Source organism: Mastigoproctus giganteus, chromosome 13, assembly GCF_048544385.1.
Source record: "Mastigoproctus giganteus isolate SK-2022 chromosome 13, ASM4854438v1, whole genome shotgun sequence".
Taxonomy (NCBI): Eukaryota; Metazoa; Arthropoda; class Arachnida; order Uropygi; family Thelyphonidae; genus Mastigoproctus; species Mastigoproctus giganteus.
In genome coordinates this window covers 19258642-19286123 of record NC_143587.1, presented here as the reverse complement: position 1 = coordinate 19286123, position 27482 = coordinate 19258642, and the positions used below count along the sequence as shown (strand labels likewise).

At 39.8% G+C, this 27482-nt stretch overlaps 1 protein-coding gene across 2 annotated transcripts in view; it reads right to left on the bottom strand.

Annotated features, from left to right (window-relative positions):
• Positions 1 to 19538, bottom strand: part of LOC150075831 (DNA primase small subunit-like) — a 65292-nt gene extending 45754 nt beyond the window's left edge. For both annotated transcript variants that reach the window (XM_090387428.1, XM_090387429.1), the window contains exons 1-4: positions 19160 to 19538; positions 10884 to 11041; positions 4199 to 4373; positions 2826 to 2962 (exon numbers count right to left, since the gene is read on the bottom strand). In XM_090387428.1, coding sequence (XP_090243554.1) covers positions 2826 to 2962; positions 4199 to 4373; positions 10884 to 11041; positions 19160 to 19361 — 672 coding nt within the window. In that variant the 5' untranslated portion in view covers positions 19362 to 19538. The remainder of the gene's footprint in view (positions 1 to 2825; positions 2963 to 4198; positions 4374 to 10883; positions 11042 to 19159) is intronic.
• Between the last annotated feature and the right edge of the window lie 7944 nt (positions 19539 to 27482).

Sequence of the window (27482 nt, the reverse complement as noted above, 5' to 3'; positions counted from 1 at the left end):
GAAGAACAGAGTCCATTGATTACCAATCTCTGTCTTCTGTCACTCAACCACCCTTTTATCCATTGTATCAACTTACCCTTAATACCATACTGCTCCGATTTGTACAGTAATATTCCATGCGCTACAGTGTCAAAAGCATTCCTGAAATCCAAGTATATGATATCAAAATTATTTTTTGCATCTAATTCCTTTGTAACCACAACATAGTATCCAATCAAATTTTTCAGACAAGACTTTCCCTCAAAAAACCCATGCTGTGTCTAACTTATTGCTGCAGTCTTGTCTAGATGATCCTACAATGCATCTTTAATCAATCACTCCATTATTTTACTAGGAACAGAAGTTACACTAACTGGTCTGTAATTACTCTTGTCACACTTAGATCCCCTTTGCGAATTGGGGATACATTTGCACATCTCCAGTCCGTGGGGAATTTCTCCGAGTCCAAGGATGCTCTCATAATTATGGCTAAGGGTTTGCTTACTTTCTTTGATGCCTCCTTTAATATAATTAGATAGATCCCATCCACCCCAGGTGCCTTTTTTATGTTTAATTTGAACAATTTCTTCTCCATTTTGCACTCAGTTATTACAAAATCATTAAGCACCCTGTTACAGTTTGATAAACTTCTAGCATTTTCCTCCCTTAATAACAACTCATGTGTGAATGTAGATGCAAAATACTCATTCAGTTTGTTTGCTATCTGAGCAGGATCATCAATAGTCGAACCATCGATGTCAAGTGGATCAATCAGATTCAACCCCTTCCTTTTAGAGTTTATATAAGTAAAGAAATTCTTGCTGTTTTTCTTAGCATCTTTTGCCAAGGATTTCTCATAATCTGCCTTCGCCTGCCTAACCTCCTTTGTGACCTGATTACAGACTAGCTTATATCTGCCATAGGCTTCTGAGTCGCTTGATAATTTATATGCATCCCATGCATTTTTCTTGTCTTACACGAGTCTCATTAGTTCATTTGACAACCATTTAGGCCTTAACCTTGAACAATATTTCTTAATAGATATGAAACTTTTAGTAGCATCCACGATTAATTCCTTGAATGCTTCCCACTTAGAATTTACTGTTCGTAACATCGTCAGTTGATCCCACTGTACAGAATTTAAAAACTTTCTGAGACCACTGTATTCACCTTTACGGAAGCAAAAACCCTTTCCTTTACCCCTGATGGTAATTAAATCTTTAAGTAAATCCCACATCAGAACACTGTCATCACTGCCACCTAGTGGTTCCTTTATCTGCAAATTCTTAATACACGAATGATCACTGCTGATAACCAGATCAAGAGTATTACTCTCTCTCTGGTTGGCTCTCGAACATGCTGCTGCAGAAAACAATCATCCAATAAATCCACAAAACTCTGACTAGGGCGTGAGTGACCAACCCAGAAGTTCCAGTCAATATCTGGGAAGTTAAAATCCCCCATTATAAGACATTCTGATTTATTAGCCCACTATTTCTCTGTACAATTGTTCATTGTACTCATTCGAGTCATTAGGCCTGTAACACACTCCTACTTCTTATTTTTGCTTTCGCAGTGCTTATGTCACACCAAACTGACTCAACAGTGCACTGTTCATCTATATCAACTTGGTGCACTTCTTTTGATTTTTATGTTTTTCTTAATTAACAGCATAACACCTCCTCCCTTCCTATCCTGTCTATCCTTTCTGTACACATTGTACTCCTCAAATTCCAGTTCTGCATTCCTTATATCTGTGTGACACCACGTCTCTGCTATCCCAACAATATCCACCTTTGATGTCTTGACCAACACTTCAAATTCATCAAATTTATTTACTATACTTCTAGCATTGGTATACATGCAAGCATATGTGTATATAAAATATAAAATGTATATAAAATGTATATATAATATAAAATGTATATAAAATGAATATAAAATACCAACTTGTGGATTATGAAAAGGCATTTCACTCCATACAGCATAAAGTGTTTTGGGAACTGGAAAGACATGGCATAGACATCCCATACATTATGATTTTGAAGTAAATACATGAGAAAGCTACCTCTTTTATTAGACTAGGCAAAGACAATAGCAAATTTAAAATGGAGAAAGGAGTTCGACAAGGATACTCCCCACCATGATTTATGGAAGTGAAACTTGGGCACTCACCAAAAGGATGGAAGAGAAGTGAAAATTATACAGCAAAGAATGGAACGAATTATATTAGGAATCAGACTGTTGGATATGAAGAGAAACAAATGGATTAGGCAGCAAACACAAGTAAAGGACATTCTTATCAAAACTAAAGAACTGAAATGAACTTGGGCAGGACACATAGCTTGAAGACATGATGACAGATGGACTAAGAAAATAACCAAATGATACCCAAGAGGAACTAAAAGAAAACCTGAACGACGATAACGGAGATGGACAGATGAAATTCAAGAGTTCGTGGGCAGTAAATGGATGGCCGTTGCACAAAACAGAAGGAACTGGAAAGTTTCTGGAGAGGCCTTCATCCTGCAGTGGATTGAAAATGGCTGCTGATGATGACGAATAAATATCTGTTAAATATGAATGTTTAGTAAATGTTCAAAATGGTATCTGGGAATTTAGGATGTGATTTACAATGGATACAGATAGTGTAAAATTTTTAAAATATGTAAGGATTTATATTATGTGCAGACTGAATTAAAACTACTGCAGATAGCAACAGTATACTAATAAAATTATTAATAGATTTTTTTCTTTCATAATTATTTATCTCAAAAAAAAATCTGTTTAGTCATATCTCTTCCTCTAGAAGTATTTCATGATAATAAAATTTTTAAATTACTTACCCTTACAATTCCAAGGTACATCACAACAGCAAGCCTTTCAGCAGGTGATAATTTACGAGCACGTTCATCGCATACCCAGCAATGGACTCCTCGTCTTCCAGAATACACCCAAAGTAGATGTTCATAGCCATAATCCTCTAAAAAAAAGTTATCAAAGTTGTAATATACTAGCCAAATTGCTAATTTCATAAATTGACACTACATGACCTGTTGACAAATATGCATATGGAAATCGCTTTTAATGCATAATGGCACATGTGCTCACAGAGTTCTCCTAGTTAATGTTATGTTGTTATGTTGTTATTTGGTTTTTAGGAGCATTAGCAACTAAGGCCATATTGCTCCGGTGCGGTGGTCATTCCCTGACCTTCCCGCATACTCCGTATTTGGTGGTGACGGGCTCGAACGCCGGTCTAATCAAGAAGCATGTGCTACGCACTGGTGCTCCTTCCCACCTGGCTACGGAAGCGCTCCTAGTTAATATATAGCTTCAGAGGCAGAATAAAGTCTGTATGGAATTGCTAGACACGTTTCTAGATCTTAATCCACTAGAATGTGGCTGGAATATTCTAGGTGGGAAGGGTGTCATTTACAGAAGCCTATCTCCCAAAAATCTCACTGGGCTTATATCAGACACTAAGCAAAAATGGGAACTGATAACCATCAGTGCTAATTAACAGTATCATTCTCAACATGAGGAGTTAATGTCACACCTTTATTGCTATTCGGATATAATACACCTTACGAAAGATATGTTTGCAGGGATTACTAATATACCAGGTTTGGTGGCTCATGAACTCATTTGCATAAATCTGTTATTTCAGAATGAAATTTGTCCAGGCTTTGTGAGTTATTAGGATATAAATGTAATGCCTCACTAATATTTGTCATGGTAAAATATATATATATTATACAAAATATTGAAAAGTTACACAGATATATGGTCCCTGCTACTTATATTTTCTTGGGATGCATTTTCTTTTTAATTTTGCAGGGTGATAGGTTACACCACTGTATGTTGGCTGCAAAATTCTACAATGTGTGGTTCATCTAAATAAGAAGGGGGAGGGAAGCCTTACTGCTCAAAAGGGAACCTACCAATATAAGAGAAATTATTATAGGACCTATTTTAACTTTTTGTGGGCACCCCAAAAATTAAAGGTGTGCTTCTGCCTACATGAAATCTGGTTTCCTAATTTTAAAATTTGACAATTTTTTTCTCCACTGCCATTTAGAGCTTCCCTCTATACTGGGGACTTGAGTGTGTGTCCCATCCATTGTAACCTCCCACCTTTCTCTAACAGCAGCAAATCAAAATACTTTTATACTTTGATTAAAATGAACTATTTCAAGAAATAACAGCATATTTTTACCTCTTAAAGCCCTGTCCAAAACCTTTACTGCAATAACAATAAATGGCCAGCAACTCTCACAAATCTCAGCACCTCTGCAACATGTTCGTACATCATCATATTCTGTCATATCAATATCAAATACCAATTCTCTTTCATAAGGTTGAAAGTCAGAACTTGTGTGGCGTTCACGAGGCTGAAAAAAAAAATACACAACTGAATGAATCATCAAAAGTATGCACATGACTGAATGGTGATATAATGTTATATGATTTATGAAAGCCACATAAAATGTATATATTATGTAAATTAATTACAATAAAAGCAGTCTTCTTTATAATTGCGAGGAAGATGTTCAGTGAGGATCAGCCAAGAGATAATTTTCCAGAATGGCATTCATCTAAATATCTACTTAAGTCTAATAAAAATTTGTCCAATATACCAGCTATATAGCGTTTCCAAAAATTGGGAATCTCTTTACTGACATCATGTGGACAACATTAGTAAAGGTGGATTGGAATAGCCAACATTAACCTCAATCCATATCTTTCTTTGGCATATATTTTGTGTTATATTGATAAATACTTAAAGAACTAAATGTAACCATGAAACAAAAAATTTCCTTTTCTGTACTATGACTTTTCTTTGATAGTTACAATGGGCAGGAAAGGAGTGAACTGGGGAGAAGGATATATTACAAGACCTTTTGAAAGACATCCTGATCATTTTATACATGCTATACTGATTTTAAATAAAAAAGTGACCCCAAACTTGCCTGAATCACTTAATATTTTTGTTATTATTATTGGAAAAATTATGCAAGGAATGGTGTTTCAGTGAAATTAGCTAGTTCAAAATCTAAACCAACCCTTAAAAAAAAATTTAAAAAAAAACCTCGATACACTGCTGCATAAAATAATATCACAGCTGCTGAAGTTTAAAATTACCTTAACCCATCATCAGGTGTGAGAAGGATCGTTCATCCTCTAAGCACACTAAATTGGCCCCATACACCCATATTTGAAACATCAGCAAAAAATAATTCAAAAAATTGTTCACTTTTTTTGATGCCACCTTTATTTTCAATCTTTTCTGAACACAACTGTGAAAAATCCATATTTTTATATTAAAAAAATTTATTTAAAATTAATTTTTGAAATTAAAATTCCCTTTATACCTGTTGGCAAGTGAAATACAAACTGAAAAACTCACATGCTTCAACAAATGCAACTGGATGTTAGTTTATTAGTAACAGAAGTACCCTCTGCATGAAACATGAAGCACGTGCATCAATATTCCAGACAATACTTCAATGCCATAAAGTTAGAGAGTATTACCAATTGGGAGAAAACACACAGCAGTAAAGCCAGCTTGCTCAATAATTGTAAATGACAGATTTCAATCAAAACGTGTGTATAATTCATATATTAGGTATATATTATCCATATATACCTGAGCAGTGCAGACGAGCTGCAAGAGTAGCTCATGGTGTATTGTCGATGATATATAGGAATTTTTCTAGCAGGGATAAGGAGGTGATTATTCCCTTGTATAAGGCAATGGTCAGACCGCACCTAGAGTACTGTATACAGGTCTGGAGGCCTCATTTCAAGAAGGATGTAGAGATGCTGGAACGAGTACAGAGAAGGGCAACAAGATTAGTGAATGGAACAAAGGGGTGCTCTTACGAAGAAAGGCTTACGTTTTGCAAATTACAGTGTCTGGAGACTAGGCACCGGCGAGGTGATCTGATAGAGGTGTATAAAGCCTTGAATGGTTTGAGCATGCTCAATGCTGATGGGATTCTTCTTCTTGCTCAGAATAATCACCTGAGAGGGGCATAAATTCAAATTGAGGAAAGACAGATGTAGGATAGACGTGAGGAAATTTGCCTTTAGCCAGTGGGTGGTTGGTTGCTGGAATAGACTTCCATCCCTTGTCGTGGAAGTTGATAGCCTAAATAAGTTTAAGGCTCAGCTGGACAGGTATTTTGAACGAACAGAGGGGGGTGAAGTGGAAGTGGTTATTTTTTATTTATTTATTTTTTTTTTTTTTTGGCTGATGCTGCATAAGCTTGCTTTCTTGCATCAAATGCCTCTACTAATGCTAATGCTAATGCTAATATGCGTATAAAATTCACATATTAAGTATATATTATTCATATGTATATAAAATTCATAAATTAGGTTTAACTTAATTTATAAATTTTTTGTAATTGTGCAATAATTAACAGAGATTTCTGAAATTTTCTGGGGAGAAATCAAAGAAAACATTTTCAAAAATAGCTACTAGGAGTTTCAGCTGTGTGGATGGAGTAGATGAAGAGCATGAATTGCTGAAATATTGTCTAGGGTTTCTTTGACCATGTGCTCCTAACTCAGGGCTAAGGCAATTCCAAAAGCCAATTCTTGCACAGTTCACAGAAACAGTTATTTAGAAAGGGCCGAGTTCTTTATCTAGAAACCTTCTCAACCAAAATTTGACCTAAAATAAGGAAATTTAACACAGTCCAAAATATTTTTTTTTTTTTGGGGTAACAAGATTGCAGCTGTTTCTAAAATATTTCTTGATCTTATTATCCAACATAGTGTCAGAATTAAGAATAAATTTTTAAAATTTCCTTTTCAGATATTTATTGGTTTTTTTTTTTTTTAAAAAAAAAAAAAATTCCTGATTAATAAATTCTGTACACTAATATGCTGAAATTGACTTAAATTTTTGATGTGCCTGACAGAAGTTTAAAGATTGGTTTTTCTGTTTTATAAGGTGAAAACTGGAGTTTCTTAGCAAAAGGTCAAAAAATGTTAATTTTTGATTGTTATTCATTTTTATTAAATTCAGCATCACTGGCATGAAGTACAGTCGATTCTGGTTATTTGGGACATATCAGGACTAGTGCATTTTGGCCCGATTAAGCGGCTGCCCCAATTATCCGAAGGTTCACATAAATAGTTAAAAATACAATGGACCCTGCTTTACAATTGGTTCACTGTACAATCAAATCACGTTATGATGGACTCACCATAGTGGGCGCCTCCGTAGCCAGGTGGGAAGGAGCAGCAGTGCGTAGCACACGCTTCTTGATTAGACCGGAGTTCGAGCCCGTCACCACCAAATACGGAAGATGCGGAAAGGTCAGGGAATGACCACCGCATATCCCGGAGCAATATGGCCTTAGTTGCTAATGCTCCTAAAAACCAAGTAACAAACTAACAAACTCACCATAGTAAAGTACCGTTCACTATACGATGTGTAGTAAGCGCCGGTCATTGTGATGACGTTTGTGAATTGAATTTTAATTCTATTAAACAGCAATTCTAATTAGCGAAAATAGGACGAATATTATCCACAGGCTATAAAATTAAAGATATATTAAGCACAAATTTACCCTTTATTACCTTGCCAATTAAAAAATTAAATGATACGTGAAAATCGGAAGAATATATGTGATAATTGGAATAATTCATACGTACTGTAACATGTACACACTAACTAGTTGACATTTCTGTTCATTGACATTTGCGGATGGAGGTGAAAATTTAAAACAGTAAAAAGATAAGCAATCAATAACAAAGAACATGGCACACACAAATTGCAAATAACATGATACACGCAAGTGAGAACGGAGTCACAAATTACGAAGCTTTAAAAATAGGAATGAAGAGAAGATTCTGAAAATTATTTTTTTTATATGATTGAAGATTCCATGGAAGTGTAAACACATTTCACCATAATAACCCACAGAATTCCAGCTGTAGGTATTATCGCAAATTCAATAATATCGAGTTTACTAACAATTTATGATAGATTGCACTAAAAAAAAACTAAAAAAAAAAAAAAAAAACTATTATATTTAGGCCACCTGAATAATTAAATTCATCTGCCGTGCTGTGTCTTATGTCTGTTAATTGTGTGTGTTCTATGGTCGATTTGTCTGTTTGCTGGACGAAAAACCCCAGTTTCTGGGGAAAAAATCTTGCTATCTACGTCTGAGACTGACTAACTCAGCCATGGAGTGAAAAAAGCCCACTAAATTTCCTCACTTCATCGACGGGATTCGGACCCGGGCTTTTTCCACCCGGTGTGTGGAGGACGGTAACAATACCACCGTGCTGCCCGCACAGACGATAGATTGCACTAACAGAACAGCCCAATAAACAGGTGACTGATAATTGTTTTATGGTTGTGACCTCCAGAAATCCAACCGAACCGTGTGGTATGGTCGCAGACAATCGTAGGGTAATCTCCAGTGCTGCAGTCTCCTGTCCCGATTAAACGGCATGCTGTCCCAATTAAGCAAAGTAAACCCAGGCTATTTTCTCAATTGGGTTCTGTCTTTTAAGATTTGCCCCAATTAACGGGTGGCCCAAATAACCGGAATCCACTGTATTTTGAATTTAAAATTCCATTTAAGTTCGGTGGCTATGGAAATCACAATTAAAATGCTCTTGGAGTAGTATGACACCAGACTTCACATTTTATACTTGTGAAGCCTTTTGTGAATAGGCTCAGCTATGCTTCACACAGAAACATTTGAGTATTATAGCTTAAAAGAATAAATTTATCATTTTTAAATTGACCCTAAGACGAAATGAGAAAGATGAAAAATTCTTTTGTTAATTGACAATTGTCCCATTCACAAGCTGACTTCGCCAGAATTTGAAAATGTAAGCCAAATTTCTACCAATAAATTGTATCACTATGATACAATATATCACGAGCTGGTGCCTCGATTTCCCAAATAGCTGAACTGGTGGGGTGTTTCGAAAGCCACAGTAGTTAAAGTGTACCAGGACTGGCATCAAAATGGTCAAACAACGACCCGATGACAAAACTGCAAAGGTCAGTGAAAGGTTGATGTTAGAGGTTGAGCGCCGGGTTCGACAACTTGTACAGGCGAACAGGTGCAGCACTGGTGAAGAGTTGACTACCCAATACAACATGGGCCAACCTGGAACAATATCTGTCATGACCATGCATTGCACGCTCGCATATATGGGCTATACCAGCAGACGACGCCTACAGCATCCTCTCCTAACCAAGGTTCATCGGCGTAAAAGACTCGCCTGGTGAAAAGAGAGCATGCAAGTTGGACATTAGAAGACTGGAAGAAGGTGTGCTGGTCAGATGAGTCACGTTATTTACTCCACACCGTGGATGGTCGTGTAAAAATTTGGCGTTCAACAACATAAGGCTCTTGATCCATCGTGCAAGGTATCAAAAGTGCAGGCTGGTGGAGGAGGTTGTATGGTGTGGAGCATGTTTCAATGGCAGGAACTTGGACCCCTGGTGCATGTGGAACAACGTATCACTGGTCTCCGCTATCATCAACTGCTTGCTGACTGTGTACACCCCGCTATTTACCCCAGAGGCTCACATCTGGTGAGTATGGGCTTGGCACACCCAGGGTCCTGAGCTGGATATCATCATTCTTCTTTTTCTTGGTGATTCCCTTCTATTTTTTTTTCTCTCTCAGGATAATTCAGAAAATTTTTTTTTTGGCTGGTGCAGCACAAGCCTAAGGCTTCCTTGCACTATATGGCTAATAATAATAATAATAATGTTACACTTTTTTTTCCAAATGGTGATGGTATCTTCCAAGATGACAATGCGCCAAACCATTAGGCACTTGTTGTGCAGGAATGGTTTGAGGAACACAGTTCTGACTTCTAGCATATCGATTGGCCTCCGAACTCCGCCGATATCAATCCCATAGAGCACTTATGGAACACTATGGAAAGTTATATCAGGCGTCTGGATACACCAATCACCACCATACCTGCATTGCTGGCCGCATTACACACAGCTTGGTTGGCCAAACCTCCTGAACGTTTCCGACATCTTGTTGAATCAATGCCATATTGGATAGCTGCTGTACTGAGGGCAAAAGGACCTATGAAGTATTAGGTAGGTGGTTATAATTCAGTGATCACTCAGTGTATCAACTAGTTGGTATATACATATTACAGTACATATTAATTAAGCTAGGCATGTAAGAATAAATTTATTTTTATTTTGTTAACCTGCGGAAAATATTCTTCCGATTTTCACGTATCATTAAATTTTTTAATTGGTAAGGCAATAAAGTGTAAATTTGTACTTAATATATCTTTACTTTTATAGCCTGTGGATAATATTCCCCTATTTTTGCTAATTATAATCACTTTTTAATAGAATTAAAATTCAATTCACAAACATGATTATAACGACAGGCGCTTACTACATATATCGCATAGTGAATGTACTTTACCATGGTGAGTCCATCGTAATGCGATTTGATCATTTAGAAAAATCAATCGTAAAGCTATATTTTTAACTATTTACATGAAACTTCGCATAATTGGGGCAGCCGCTTAATCGGGCCAAACTGCACTTGTCCCGATGTGTCCCAAATAACTAGAATCAACTGTATTTTAGAAATGAGCCTAATTTTGGGAGGTGATGAAGATGCTAGCTTGCTATATAATGCTATACATTTAAATGAAATTAGATTATATTCATATACTAAACATTCTTGCTTCACACCAAAATAAAAAAGAGTATATATAAATCACAGAATAAAAATAATCTTCACTGTCAACAAATGTTGATAAAAATGCTAATATTATGTTACCTGCTAACATTCTAAAAAATGCATAAAAACTAAAGATTTTTTAAGTGTATTCAAACAGGTTATCATAAAGCAACATTAAATATAAAGAAATACCGATGAAGTATACACTGCTCCGATATGAAGCTTATTGGGGCACTTCTCTTGAATTTTGCTCTCCATTTCATTCTGATCAGTGAAACACCGGTAACGACGATACACGTTATCTTCTACTGTGAATACAAACTCTCGATGACTGAAGTAATTCTTCTTTACTAATGAGTAAAAAAGATAAAACTGATCAACATTAAGGCCTTCAGTGGCTTCAGTTCAACATTACATCTTATCTATCAGATATATGCACCTCATTTATCTTATTCATTATCAGCTACAGACGTCATTTCATTCTAAACAGCCATACTCTAGCCTTATAATAGAGTCAAACCTTTTATATATGAGATTCCAAAATCACTTAAAAAAAATAGTCCCAACCTGAAATCTAAATCTTTCAAACAAGTAAATTCTCTATCATTTGTCCTCTCTCATATAGCGTACATAGTGTTTGAGGTGAGATGCCACCGGTGGTTTCCCACAACTGTGCCTTTAATACTCTTGTGAGGAAAACTCTGTAAGTACTCTGTAAATGCCAGAAATTTCCTCAACTCTCTGGGAGTCCACCCTGGATGTCCACGAGATCTTTCACTATGTCCACGAGATCTTTTGCCAACTACATAACTGACTGGATGGTCTAGGATGACTGGACCACCCCAAACCACCGAGCCATCACTTTTGAAATGCGGAGGTCCATCCACCGAATACCAACCAACAACCAAAAGTTGCACTGTTACGCAGTCCACAAAGGCCAACTGGGACAGCTTCAAACAGCCATTACTACAAATGCACAGAGTCTACTGACCAATAACCTAGAAAGCCAGAACCCAGATCCAGCAAGTTGTTTCTGAAGCAATAATCAAAATGCAGCCAACCAAACAATCCCAAAAAATATTCCATGACTGGGTGCAGTCCTGTGGTGGTCCTGAGAGCTGGAAGTCCTCAGAAGACAGGCTAACCAGAAGAGGCGTGCTTTTCAAAGAGCCAGGCAGCCCTGGCTCCTCCCAGAGGTTGAGTATCATCAGCAACAGTACCAGGAAGCCAGGAATGCCTACACTGCAATTCAACTATCAATGATCAGGCAGCAGAAAAAGCTGTCCTGGGAGCACCTGGTTTCCACAGTGGGAAACACTGACCCATGGGGTATCATATATAGGATTACAACCAACAAACTACCCAGAGGAAAGGTGACGACATCTACAAAAACACCCCTGGGAAATATGGCCAAAAACTAGCAGGAATCCATAAATAATATCCTCAACGCCACCTTCCAAACCCTAGATGGCCAAGACACCCTGGAACGACACCTATCAATCTAACCACACAGAGGAACCATTCATTTTCCTAGAACTCCAAATTGCAGTCAACAAAATCAGAATCAGAAGAACACCGGGGATAGACATGATAGAGCCAGAAATTGTCAAGAAGGTGGCAGGTACACCCCAAACCTGCTTCTGAATCTATATAACCACTGCCTCTGCTCTGGCTGCTTCCCAACAAACTGGAAGGTGGCCAGCATTAAGCTCATATTAAAAAACCCATCCAAGCCGCAACACCTACCGAACTCCTATCATCTGATTGCACTCCTCTTTGTCCTGAGCAAGGTGATGGAACAGATGCTTAGAGAAAGAATTGAGGCACACTACACCCAGGCACAACTCCATGCACCAAACCAATTCGGTTTCAAGCCAGGGAGATCCACCGTCCATGCATTGGAGAATATCCTGGGTCTGGCCGAAAACTGTGATCAGAAATACCTTTTGGTCATCTCATTAGATTTTGCGTGGGCATTCAACACCTTATGGTGGCCAAGCATCCTCGCACGAGAGAAGCGAACCTGCCAGGTAACCTCTTCACCTGCCTCCAGAAACTATCTGAATAACCAAAAAATCGCAGTACAGGCCCCCCTACTGCAGTGTGGAATGCCAAATTTATCATGGACGTCCCAAGGCTCTGTTCTTGGTCCACTTTTGTGGAATTATGTCCTTGACGAATTTCTTTGCTTGGACTTTGGAAACGTCCATCCACAGGCCTATGTGGATGATCTCACTTTGATCCTCACAGCCAACTCCAGGACTCGGATGGAGAACCTTGCTAACAGATATCTAGGAACCCTCCTAATGTGGGCTGAGAAGCACAAATTAACTATCTCACTGACCAAAACCCAGTCCATATTGTTACAAGGCTATCTAACTCCAACAAGACCACCACAAATAAAAATTTATGACAGGACGATCAGGCTGAAAACTGAGTTAAAATACTTATGCGTCATCCTGGATAGAAATTTATCATTTGTCCCTCATCTCAACAACATCCAGGCAAAAATAAAAAAGTACACAGCAATGGTCGCCAGGGTCACTCGCCGGGACTGGGGAGGCACACCCTTGCGCTCTTCTACAAGGCAGTCTTCATTCCGATCATCACATACGCCTCAGGTGCTGGTACTGTAAATCCTCAACAGCAGTGAACCGGAGAAGACTGGACATAATCCAAAGACATCCTTTTGATCATAAGACGAGCCTGTAACATGGCGTCAACTCATGCGCTTCAGATGATTGTGGGGGCTCTACCATCTGAACTGTGGAACCAGCGTGGAATGAACTTTACCACAGATCCTGCCAATAACTGATCCATGGAGAAAAGGAGACTACAAACCAATCTGATGACCATCTGGCAACAACGCTGAACAGACTCCACAAAGGGGGAAATTACATGAATGTTCCTGCAAGTGTACAAACTACATATCCACAGTATCCGTCCTGGTTCTCCCCAGGCTTATATACAACCTACCCCTTCACAGGGCACAGAGCAATCCGCTGCAAACAATCTACTGGGATTTATTGATGACCCAAGGTGTGCCTGTGGCTCCCTGGAGTCCTGTCACCATCTTATGTACGAGTTGTACAAAGATCTCCGTGGTTTACTTGTCACCCAACTCCATTTTATACCTACAAATCAGAAGCATTACCTACTGGAGGATGAAATCACCTACACAGCCTTTTCTGAATTTGCTCAAAAGATGTTTGCTAGACACCGGACACTTCTGCCACCTGCTGATCCTAACCTACTGGATCCACTTTAGATATAATCTCAAGCCCTGGTCAACCTGCTGCAAGGAAATCACACACCCTGGAAGAACGAGGCTGTAACAACAAAAGTGCAAACCAACCAATCACTATGTCATCATCACCGCAAAGAACAGGACATCAGTCCCAAGAGTGACCACCAAAACCAGACCAGACTCACTGAACGTACCCTCTACATTTTAAGTGACAACTGGACGGGACAGGCATCCCAAGTGCAACCAGACTCAGACCATGACTAGGACAAACTGGAAGATGGGACACCGTTCCCATGAGTGACATTTCTTGGACCAGACAGGACACACTGAATAGGAAATACTAAGACTTGCCACAGCTTTGATGTTCAAGGTCATCTTGGCTCTCAAAACCATGCTCTCTTGCATGGTCCTTTCTTCCCTTTTCTCCGAGCAGGGGGAGCTGATGGTCTCTTTGTCTCCTCCCCCTGCTGATCCCTCCTTCCCTCTGGTGGGGCATGGGCCTGCCCCACTGACACCTTGGGGTCACCTTCTCTATTGACCCCATATTTGTCTGTTTCCCCCCAGCCTTCAGTCTCCCTCCCTGCTCTCAAAAATTTACATGACTAGTGTTCAAACCAACCCCTAGTAATCGTACCCCTCACTCAAAAACTTAATTAACACAATTTTTAATTATCTCAGCTAAACCTATTTCTTTTCCTCCCTCCCCCCTTTTTTTTATAGGTCCTTGCCACTGAACTCTCAGGAAATTAGGTGGCAGGACCTGCCAGAGTAAATAACTATAATACTGGTGTACCTGGTCTGCCTCCATGGGGCAGAGTGTGGACAACTTTGGGTCCCATTAGAGGCTCAAAGGCTAAATGACCAGAGGAATAACGGTACATGACACTACACATATATAAAATCCATACACTTTTAAACCTCTGGCATTGACAGTGTTCTGTGTCGCACACACAATGTATACTACGCGAAGATGGGAGAAACCCCTGGTGCTGTTTGACACTAAACACACTCTACACTCTGTTCTTTCCCCACATTGTTCCTCTAACTTTGATCTGTTTACTTTGTGGTGGGATGGGCTGCCCACTGACTGATATCTACTTCTCTCCCAACCACCCTTAACACCCCCACAACTGCTTTTTACCGAACCTAACTTCCCAACTGCTCCACCTCACAACTTCTCTTCCTCCATCCAAGAGAAAATTATCCCCAGCATCTCTTTTCACCATTGGTGATTTGAGCTTCCTGGACCTATTCCCCCTCCCTCCCCTTTCCAATACGTTCCATAATTAACCCCCCTTCCCTACCTATAGTCACTGTAATTCTGTAATCCTTTCTGCATCTTTTTAATTGTTTGCCCTTGAGAACAACTACCCAGGATCTTTCCCATCATGCAGATCTAAACCACTCCTGTTTAGAACTACTCTGTCACATCTGCCTGTTCTTCCTCTCTCAAAACTACTCTTTATCCTAGCTTCCCTATTTTCCACTGACTTAACCCTGCTCAGACTTACTTATCCTGCCTTCTCCTAATTTACGCTCAACCAGTGGGAAGGCCCTGCAGTATTCAGGTTCCACTGATTCCTCCCAACTCACAGCACTGTTTTCTGGGTCTTGATCCACCCATCTTTTATTTCATCCTGATCTATTGCCACTTCTTCTCCTCTGGTGGCCTTTGCTTTATGTCCACCTCTGACTTTTTCATCTGTCTTTTCCCCCCATCACACTAATTTATCTCTCTCTCTTTCTGCACTCTTTTCAACATTTTTTTTTATATAATTTATTATTTTTCTTTATTTTATTTACATTTTTTATTGTATTTTATTAATATTATTTTTTTGTTAGATGCTTCCCATCTCCCATCCATTAACTGGAGACTGACTAAATTAATCAGTCTCCAGTTAATTTTTCTAAATCTGCAATAATGACTTATTCACTTAAACAGTGACCAAAAGTAATTCAACTATCAGTTTGTGGCACTCCTATCCCAGTGATCATCAACCATAAGGACCTTGGTGTCTATTTTGATCCGAAACTGAGATTTGATGCGTGCACAGAATACCTCTGGAAGTGATTTATCACTTTTTTGCTGGAGAGAGTGAAACAATGCCACAAATAAAGCATTGCCGACCCTCTCAATTGAGAACCAGATGTGGCTGAGCAGCTAAATGTACCCAGGCTTCCAGAGTTAAACATCATCAGGCATTTAATGATTATGGTAAAAAAGGTTCACATAAATGATAAATGCCCCGAACATCTGGGATTAACCTGCAGAAAATGGCTATTGATTAAAATATCATGCATTCTGCTAGAATGGATCACATCTGTTCAATTGGAAAAACTCCTTCCAAATCTTGTGGCTTAAACTGTGCCAGATTACCTAAATGTTGACACCAGCCACCCAATCTGTACTGCACTGTGCATTTGAGGTGCAACAATTGTTTCTTATCTGTGTTTGTGTGATCAAAATCCCTGATTTGATTTTGATTCAACTTCCCTGCCATTGGTTTTAATTGTTCTTGATTTTTGCTATGATGTTAATTTTCCCCTCTTTATAATTTCATTTTTTATATATGTTTTAATTTTTGTATAACTTTTCCATTTCCCAATTTAATCACATGTATCATTTTTTTCCTTAATGTAAAACTCCTTGCCAAGTTGCCATGATGAGTATTATTGTTTCTAGTACTTGTAGCATACCCAGTAGCAATAAAGATAATTTATTTATTTTATTTAAAAAATATAACCATTTTTTTTTCTTCTGTCAAATTGGAAGAAAATGTTCTAAAAGTTGGGTGGCTCCTCCTCCAAGTGTATTAAAAATCCAGTGCTGCACAAGGAAGCAGTGAATGTGTTAATCTGCCATCAGATAAACAGGAATCTACTGCAACTTAGGTATAAACATTTCTCATTTTATTCATTTTTAATGAAAATCGTTGAAAAAAGTAAGTCTGGAGTATATCTCCTGCTTGAGTCGAAATAGTGGATTATGGTACTAATTTTTTATTAAAAATATTTTATTTATTTTTCAATAAAAAAAATCACAAAGTATAGTGACAAGCAGGTGAAATGTGAGTTGGTTGTTTGTAGATTCATTACTGAATTCAATCTTTTGATCATAGTATGTTGGCTTATATAGCACATTATGTAACCTCTTTTACTATGTAAATTTTTCTCTGCCAAAACATTAACTTCATCTTTGATAGGCAGGGTGCATATAAGCAGTGTCAGAGTATCCAATAGGTATATGTATGCGTCGCTCTCAATACCAGTCGATGGAGAAAAAAAAAGTTAATAAATAAGAAGTAAATTTGTTAGTTTTTTTGTATTCCAAGAAAGAAAAGAATTGAAATACAGAATTAATACAATAATCTCATTTCTGTATCTATTATCAATGTCTAATGTGATGCAAAATATCAAAATGAATTGAATATGATATACATTAAACATAATTTTGTCAAAAAATTTAATTTTTCTTTAATAAAGAAAAACTTTTCTCTCTGACAGAATATTAACTTAATTTTTGGCAGGAAGTCCCCTCCCCCATTGTAGAGTGCATATAAAAACAACCAAAAACAAAAACCTATTTTTTTTCACAGCTTTCAAGCAGGTAGCCGTGAAAAAGTTCAACCATTAATTTTAAAATGCTATATATTATAGCATTATACCAAGTGTTACGCATTTAGGATTCAAACTGTACATAAACATAAAATTAAAAATGCCAGATTCTCTTGAAAATATTCTTCACAAGAGCAGTAACAAGAATAGGTCAAGTGGGACATAGGCTGATCACATTAAAACCAGGAGTGAAAAATGTAGGATTTAAAAATAAAATTATATTATTTTTAAATCCTACATTTAAGTACATACATATATATTTATATATAAAATATTACACACACATCAGGTGTGATAAAAAAAAAATGTTTGTGGCCTTTGTTAACATTTGGGAAATAAAAAACTAACTAGCTATTTGGTTGGATTTAATTTGAAGTAATCTCCTCGACACTGTATATACCTTCAAGGAGGCCACTTGAACACTTTTGCAACTTCTGGAAGCATTCCTGATAAGTTTTTTTTTGTAACTGTCAAATAATTTCCATGTCACATTCAAAATAATTTCCTCGGTCGTCTCAAATCTGAGACTTTTCAAGGAGCCTGGAAAACAGAAACAATCTGCAGGAAGCTAAATCCAATGAGTGTGATGAATAGGGAAACCACAGTAAAAGAGTGCTTTAGAAGAAATTCTTGAATGGAAAGCACTGAGTGCATAGGGGCATTGTCATAATGCAAGTAGCAATTTCCTGATGCCCACTCTTCTTGTGATTGTCTTCATACAGCACTGTGCAATTGCTGTTAAAATTGCTTACAGCATTCCTGGTTCAGTATTCAATCATGCATGATTGAATCACTGGTTTTTGAAGTTAAAGGATGGTCAGAGCAAGGATCATCTTTAACAGACAAACAGTCCTCTTTAAATTTTGTGAAAAAATTAAAAGTCTCTGAGTGACACAGCATCTTCTCTTAAAGCTGTTTGTGACATTCTGTGGGTTTGTTTCTATTGCACTTTCCCTAATTTGAAACTGAGCAACAAAATTTGAAGCAAATTTGTTGCTCGGTAAAATCACTCATTTTAAAATGTAACAAATCGCTTAAAACACCTTTTACTGAATATGCAAAAATTCGTATTGACTTTAGACATATCAAAAATATCTTTTATGTTCATATTAAAAGATTTATGAGAGAGGGAGGCATTAAAATTTTTATTTTGGCACAGGTGTAGGAACACTTAGTTATGGTTGTTTTCTTCTCACACCAATACTTGAAACTAAATGAATGACTGTAGTATGAGAGTCTGCATATGCTTTATTTATTCATACTGTTTCCAACTTGCAGTGAATACAAAGTATGACTGCATGAGTAGGCAAATGCAGGGATAGATTAATGCACAGGCACTTGTTGGGGGATCGGAAGTCCCCCCCATTGCGGAATTTCCTGCCAGAAGGCAGACCCTGACACCCTAACTAGGTCTCTGAGCACACTACTACTGAATTATTCATTTCGTTTCAACTAGTAATGTGAGTAGATAATATTGTGCAATTATCCATAGTTAATTTCGACTATAGGAATTAATAGTTTTGGTCTTGTTTAATGATTGTTCAAATGAAGTATGCCATACAAACTAACATCAGTTAAAAACAATCCAAGCTGTTCAACTACGTACTATTTCCATAGCTCATCCATCTATAATACAGATCATAAGGAAATAAGCGTTTGTAATATACAGGAAGCAAATCATTCAAAGTTTCTGGGGAATACTCGGAATGTTTAATTGAACTAGGATTATCCGAAGTCATTTTGAGGTTCCCATCATGGATACATCGGATGAATCTCTTCACCAGGACCCTCTTCATTACATGTAGCATACTGATTGGCGTAATCTAAAATGAGACCTATAGAGGAGTTTTTAAAAGGTTCTTGGTGTATAATTTATTCGATTACAGACATATCAGACAACTAATTAAATACACGTTCTGCTGTAGGGCACACGACGCAAACCACCACACAGAGCAGTAAGAAATTAATCTTTAAATTACCAGACAAATATAATTTAACCACTTATAGTGGCGCGCCTGAGAAAATTCAATCGACTGTAGTGCCATCTAATGGTCATATTGTAGTAAAATTTTGACGTCTTTACAGTGGAGGGATATTGATTGCATTATACAGTTTGTACATTTTAGGCAGCATCAGCCAAAAAAAAAAAAAAAAAAAACAGTCTACCCATCTCATCTCTCCATCCCTTCTAATTCTTCATTAAATCTAAATTTATTCAAAGGCTCACTTCCACGATACCCAGATGGTAGCTTGTTCCAAAAATTAATTACACTCTCAATGAACTCCAGAGGCTCATATCTGGCGAGTATGGGCTTGGCAAACCCAGGGTCCTCAGTTGGATATCATCATTCTTCTCGTTTTTTGGTGATGCACTTCTACTTTTCTCTCTCTCTCTCTCGGGGCAATTCGGAAATTTGTTTTTGGCTGGTGCAGCATAAGCCACAGGCTTCCTTGCGCCATATAGCTAATAATAATAATAATAATAATAATAAGAAGATTATTATTATTATTATTATTTTGCACGATACCTCGAGCTAGAGGATATCATGCGAAAGACAAGGACAATGATGACCAAGAGCCGCCAACACCAACTGAAGTCAGCAGTGGAGAGATTAACAATAGCTCGGAAAGAAGGAGGAAGGGGACTGATAGACCTGAGAGAGAAACAGAAAACAGCGATAGTTTACCTGAAGGATTATTTTGAGAACAATACAGCACCACTCCACCAGGCCATAAGGAAGAAAGATAAGTGGTACACTCCACTCAAACCTAAGCGAGGAGCCCCCTACCGCCCAGACGGTACAAGAAACGAAGCTAGAAAGATGGGCAAAGAACACACTCCATGGCAGAAACTACAATGACCTCCATCGAGATCAAATCGATAACAGTGCTTCCAATCCACGGTTCACAAGCGGGACACTGTTCCCCGAGACTAAAGGAATCATGTTGTCCATCCAAGATCAGGTGATCAACACCATAAAGTATAGAAAATACATCGCCAAGGAGCCCGCAGAGTCCAATGATATATGTCGATGATGCCATCTGACCTCAGAAACGATCCACCACATTGCCGCGGGGGATGAAAGGTGATCACCCAGACTGAGTACACTCATAGTTTCATGGTCCTTGAGGTTATCACAGACTTTCTCTAACCCCGGGGGCTCACATCTGGTGAGTATGGGCTTGGCGTACCCAGGGTCCTGAGCTGAATATCATCATTCTTCTCTTTCTTGGTGATTCCCTTCTACTTCTCTTTCTCTCACTCTCTCTCTCTCTGTCTGTCTCTCAGGGTAACTAGGGAATTTTTTTTTTTTTTTTTTTTGTCTTTTGCAGCATAAGCCTCAGGCTTCCTTGCACCATATGGCTAATAATAATAATAATAATATGCCAGACAAGCTGTACTTGCTACCTGGGAGTGTAAAACGCTAATGGAACTGATATTCGGTTCACATTCAAGTCAAGTGGACCCAGTTTCGACGAAGTCTGGACCGTCTGTGAGAGCCAAATCCTCTGCACCTTCACGATGGTGGGGGCTGTTAGTAATCCTGGGTATAACCTCCATGCACAAGCACACTGTCGGTGACCACCCAGGTGTGAACCTACGTAAGCAGGGGTCGAGTTGTAGCATCCACACCATATGGAGGAATGCCGCCCCTCTGTGTTAACAGGCAATAATAGGCGGTAGATGACACTCATCAACCGGTGCAATACCACCACTTTGCTTATTGGAGGCTTGAAGTGGTGGAACCCATGTTTAGTCTCCAGAGCTAAGTTCTGGTCAACCCTTCCCCATCCCTTCTATGATGCAGTATGACTGATGACTTTTGAGTTTAGGATGAACATCGTGGTGAGATCCAAACTTCATTACATTTCGAGGGTACAGCTCTAAAACGGAGTTCGCAGGCCGGCCGCTAGTTAGTACACCAGACCAAACCTATTGGTAACTCTTTAGGAGACTTCCGGATTGGCTAGTGTATAATCTTACTACCTCTACTCTGCCAGGTAGTGACTAGAGGGAGTCCGAGTAGTGTGTATGCGGAGGACATTGTTGAGGTCACATTACGTCATGGATCTGGATATATTCTTAACATGTGTACGCCATATCCAAAATTTTCATTACTTCATACAGCATGTCCCCCACTTTTTCTTACTATTGAATACACCATGAATTGTCAGATTAATAGAGTAAGCTCACCTGCAAAAAGATCTACACCTCGCAACCACTGCCTAGTTTATTTCACAAATATACGTCGTCTCAATTCTAATCTCAACGATGTCCATTTCCACTAGCAGTCTGGGAGATTGAGTTGCAATTGCTCCTCTGTGACTGGGGCCGCAGGCTTCTGGAAGGTGATGTCTCGAATATTGCAGACAGTCTGCTCCCATGAAGTAGTCATGGTACCTTGTGGGGTACTGGTGGTGACTACTTCCCCCCCCTGGGGAGCTTATTGGTGGTGACTTTGTACACTAACCCAGGGGTTGTCATTACCAGTAGTGGACACTAGTATTTCCCAGGAGCGTTTTTTGCATTCTCTTATCTTTACTGTGTATGTGTTGCGGGTCTCTCTGTATACGTTTCTTAGGGCTTCCACCTCATTCGCCGGCCAGGAACGCCGCGCTTGTTGGAAAGCCTTACGTTTTGAAATTGTTTCTCGCCGTAGACGGGCCAAGTCCTGACACCAAGGGACTGCGCCAGGCATTGGATTCTTTTTCCTTATTGCTTTGTCAGCCGTATTTGTGAAAATCTTTGTGACTTCCTGCTGGAGCTCATCTGGGTCCCTTTGAGAGCAGTAATCCGGTGTAAATGTTGCTGCATCCATTGTCAGCAGAGCCTTGAAGAGCTCCCAGTTCGCTTTCTGGATTGCATATCTGTGTATTATCTGTTTGGGTGGGCACTGCCAGGCAAGGTTTCTGTTCAGTTGGTATGTGATGACTCGGTGGTCCGATGTGGTCCACGAATCTTAGACCATCCAATCTGTAATTTTGGCAGAGAAGGATCTGGTCGAGAGAAAAATGTCAATCATTGCCTCCCACAGGGTGTTACAGAATGTTGGGAGATTATTTGGACGATTGAGTATTGAAAAGGAACCCTTCCAGCTGCTGACCATTTCTTGTTCCTCGTCTATCTGGTGTGGAGCTGTGCCAAGCTGGGAAGCGACAGTTGACATCGGCCCCCACTACGATCTTCTCATTTGGGAGTATTTGCAGGAGAGATTCTAGGTATCTGATGGCTGCATCAATGTCCTCCCCCGGCCTGCAGTACATGGAGATCGCATAGAAGTTTCCAATGGGACTGATAATGTGGCCACACACACTGCCTGTACAGAGTTGGATAATCTTGGTTGCCATGAGGTTTGCATTTTGGACTGCAATGGCAGCCCATGGGGTGTCATCGTCCGACTGAATAATTTTATATCTTAATGGGTACCCCCTGACCCGGCGCATGTGGGTATATGGTTCCTGAAGTATAATGAGATCTGAGTTTTCTTCATCCGCTTTTAGCCGAACTTTGTCAGGCACAACTCGTGCCCGCTGTGCGTTGACTTGGAAGATTTTGATCACAGTTGCATTGAATCCTTCAGGGTGTGGAGCCATAGTCGGTTCTTGTTTGGTAGTAACTCCTGGCTTTTTGATAAACTGGGAAATTGTTGTCCCGGATTGAATGCGCACTGTCCATCTTCAAGGTTTTGTAGTTCACACAGTCGGGCTGCTGAGCTTTGTTTGGATAGGTGTTATAATTGTGCCCTTTCTCTGAGCAGTGGCCACACGTTGAGACAGCCTGACCACAGGTGTGGGATGTGTTCCCAAATCTGCAACATTTAAAGCACTTGGGTAGAGCCACGTGCTCACGAAAGGGGTGGCTGCCCCAGTTGATGTAAATTCTTGACTGCATATTAAGAAACTGCTATGCGCTCAGTGCCAGTTCAACAGCCCAGTTGTAGGAGTTTCCAGTTTTGGACTTAGTTGAGGATTTTGGTGTTATGAGTTTCTAATTATTATGGTTGGGTAGGTAGTTTAGAAAGTTGCGTTGATATATCTCCTGAGTGAGTTGTTCTATAATAATATCCCTGTCCAGGTCAAAGATTATTATGGAGGGTCCTCTGGTTTTAGGGGGCTCAGCTGTTAGGCCGAGTGTGGGGATCATTGGATTCTGTTTGATTCTCTCAGCCTCCTCCTTGGACTCCGTCTCAATAACAAGACCTATATTTCTTGTCTTACGTATTGCTTTAATTCTGGTTGTTTTAAATTCTTCTCGCAAATTAGTCATAACTTGGTTTTCAACCCCTTCACTAGACTGGTGAACACTGGTGTCAAGCGGGCGAAGTACCACTACGTGTGGTTGCTTAGTTGGTGGTTTCTTATTTGGGACTTGTTTAGTTGTCGCAGTGGGCTGTTTATCGGTCCTCAGCATGTCTGCATAGGTAGGGGCGTGCTATGGCATTTGGTTGCCCCTACCTTCAAGGAATGCTTCAAGCTTGGAGGCATTCTTTTCGGACTCTACGTGAGTATTTAGTAGGAGTGTTTCTAATTTGTTCCAAAGGATCACAATGTCTCTACGGAGGATGGTGGTGATGCTGTTACAGGATTCCTTCATTAAATCCTCGAGCTGTGTTCTGAAGGTCAACATCTGCTCTAGGGCAGTGCCCTCAAGCAAGATGGGATCTAAGGTATATTTTGACTCTGTTTCTTTGGTTGCATCAGTTAAGTCAAGGACTGCTACTTGGGAGCCTGAGTGGTCTTGTGGCTTTTTTGGTTCGTTACGTGATCTTACAACTATTGTTGTTTTGGAGGCAGGGCTGAGTCAGGTATATTCCAGCTCGTCATTTTTTTCTGTTATAGGTGGGTTGCTCTGCCTATTCGGGCATCCAGTACATCCATGAAATGAATTTTGGGAAGTCATCCATTTCTTGTATGTGTGTGTGGGTTAATGTGGATAATCGTTGGTGTCAAGCAGTGAGCATGGCCTCCGTGTTATGGGCATGGAGTGTCAGTGGTGCTGTCTGGGGAGTTCTCTGGTTTGACTGATTGAGTCGCTTTCCCTTCCTCTTCTGCTTTTGCTTCCTGGTATTTTTCTGTATAGCTCTTGGTTGTACTTTTTTCTCTTGGAGGGCCGTCTTTAGCTTCTTCTTCTCTATCGCTGTTTCTAGTAGAAGCCTTTTCAGGTGGCTCCATATTTCTGCTATGTCTGATATCAGTTTCTCTGTGATTTGAGAACCTTTTTTCATAGTTTCAAGGAGATTGCCCCTAAGAGTAATGACGAGGTCTATTGTGGAGGTATCAAGAGAAGTCTCATCAGCTGTATGAACTTCTTCTGGGTCCTCCGCATCTTTTATTTTGGTGTCTTTTTGTTCTTGTGCCCTTGCCGAGAACTCTTTACATAAAATGACCACTAGTTGGATAGAAGGCTCCTGTGATTTTTCAAGTTTAGCTCTTACGTCCTCCGGTGTTATAGAGAGTTCTTCTGGTGAGATTGCACCCAGAGGCTCATACTCCTTTGGTGCTGGATTGTTGGTAGTTTTCCGTGCATTTCCTTCATTATTAGATTCTTTTTCCACTGAGATAAGTACATTTCTTTCCCTACGGTTGTTGTGCACACTTTTTTGGCATTTTTGTTGGAGTTTCCCCACGTCCGTTTGTGTACAAATAGTGGGTTTGGAAAACTCGGTTTGGCTGCCTGTAATTGAGGAATGCTGCCTCTTTCCAGTAATATCCTACTGCCACTTTTTCGACCTCACTAGGAGAACGGAGAGATAAAATTGCACACAAATTGTGATTGCACTACTCTGTGTACACAATATCGGCCATGTGGTGTGGAGGGATGGCTTGAAAAGTAAACAAAGACATAGTAATATGATAGGGCATGAGTCTTAAAACATTTATGGACTTCAGTAAATGTACTTAAGTCAGTATTTGTTATTATTTAAGCTAGTATTTCGCGATTAAATGTAACGGCAGTCGCTTGTAATCGCGACGTGTGTACAAGAGCAGTTAACAAATCATAATCATTGCAATTAATCAATTGACACACTGTGGTAGATAACATAGGCATTATAATATATCATTGTAGTATGTATAACCAGCAACAAGTAGTTAATTAATTAACGCAGCTGTAAACAGTGGTCTATATCATCGCCCTAGAAATGTATGTAATGGCAGCCATAGCAAATGCACGATTACATATGTAAATATTTCAATCATTGATTTCTTTAAATCTATCATACAGAAGATTTTAAAAATTCACCTGAGAATCCTAGATGATTAGTTCTTCCAGTTGAAATCCATGGCGGGTGTTAGAATGGGGAGGGGTGGCAGGGAGGGGAGAAGATGGAGAACCGTCTTCCCCCGCTGGAGAGGAGGGTATAAAGTAAATCGAGACAGGGAGCTCGATTTAGATCGCCAATAAGACGCTTTGCAGCACAGCTGCACTGTCAGATCCGATAGTATCCGTCTAGCCTCCACAGATGTCCGATCAGGTAGTTGTCATTCATGAGACTCAGGTCCTGTCCATGCTGTCTTGGGTGTAGTCCTTGCAAGTGGTAGTCAGGTCCAGCGTTTTTCGCGTTTTCATCACTCTTGTCCGGGAGGTGGAGTTTACTGGCTGGATCTGTTGGTCGTTCAGTAGTCGTGTTTCAGTTAGTCCTATTTCATGATGACTTGTCGGGAAAGTGGAGTTCACTCCAGGCTTCGTTGCTTTCTGTGGTCAGTCGCATCCGATTTTGAATCGCATCTGGGGATGGGTATGTCTTAAACTGGTTTGCTCTTATTTTCGTGAGAGCATCATCCTATCCTACTGTGGTCAGATGCCTCAGTCCAGACAACAAGCCGTTGCTGCTTGGGTTTGTTGCACTGTAGTTTTCATGGTAGGGGTTGCTGTCTATTCAGATGGGTTTGGTGGTTGCAGTAAGGTCAGTCTTCTTGTGAAGGGACTTTGGGCATATTTGGAGAATGCTTTGTAGGTGATGTCACTCGCTAGGATGTGGTGCTATCTGTCTTTAGGGATAAACTGTAGCTCGGTGATCAATAGACCCTGGAGGTCCTCATAGAGTCGGCAGTCATACATCAGGTGATCCCAGGTCTCCTGTGATCCACATGCGCAAATTGGATTGTTGGCTGTTCCAAGTGTTGTTAGCTTGCTGCGTATGGCACCGTGTCCTGTTAATAAGTAAGTGGAATAGAGTCCCGGGAAGAACCACGAAGGCAATTTTGGATACGTTGTTTTTAAGTCTGGAATGAACTTGTGAGTTATCCCCCCTTTTGTGGACTCCATCCAAAGTTGTTGCCATACGGATTGGACGTAGTTTTGCAGTCGCTTCTTTTCTGCAGATCGATTCCCAGCGGGGTCTGTGATGTGGTCCCTGTATGTCATGCTCTTTCCTCGTCGAAGCTGATACAGCATGCCTATGCGTACCACCTTCAGGTCAAGAGGCAAGGCCCCTGTGGTCACCTGCAGGGCGTGGGTGGAGACGGTGTTACAAGCTCGCGTCATGGTAAGAAGAACTGGTCGGTGAATAACATTGAGTGTCCTGATATTTGCTGCTTTTGTCACCTTGTTAAACCACACACCTGAGGCGTATGTAGCTGCTGGAATGAAGACTGTTTTGTAGAGGAGGGCGAGAGTGTGCCACTTTAGGCCCTAGTCCCGCGAACGATCCTCACCACCATTGCTATGTATTTCTTCATCTTTGTTTGGATGCAGTTTAGATGTGGTAGGAAAGATAGTTTACTATTGAGAATGATTCCCAGGTGCTTTAGTTCCATGACCAGTTTTATGGTTTTGTTGTTAATTTTAATTTGTGCAGGCCTTGTGGGTGTTAGGTATCCTTTGAGGAGAATGGATTGAGTCTTGGTTGGAGAGATTGGCAAGTGGTGCTTTCTGGTCCATTCCTGAAGGACGGATACGGCTACATTTGCAGTTGTTTCCATCTGAG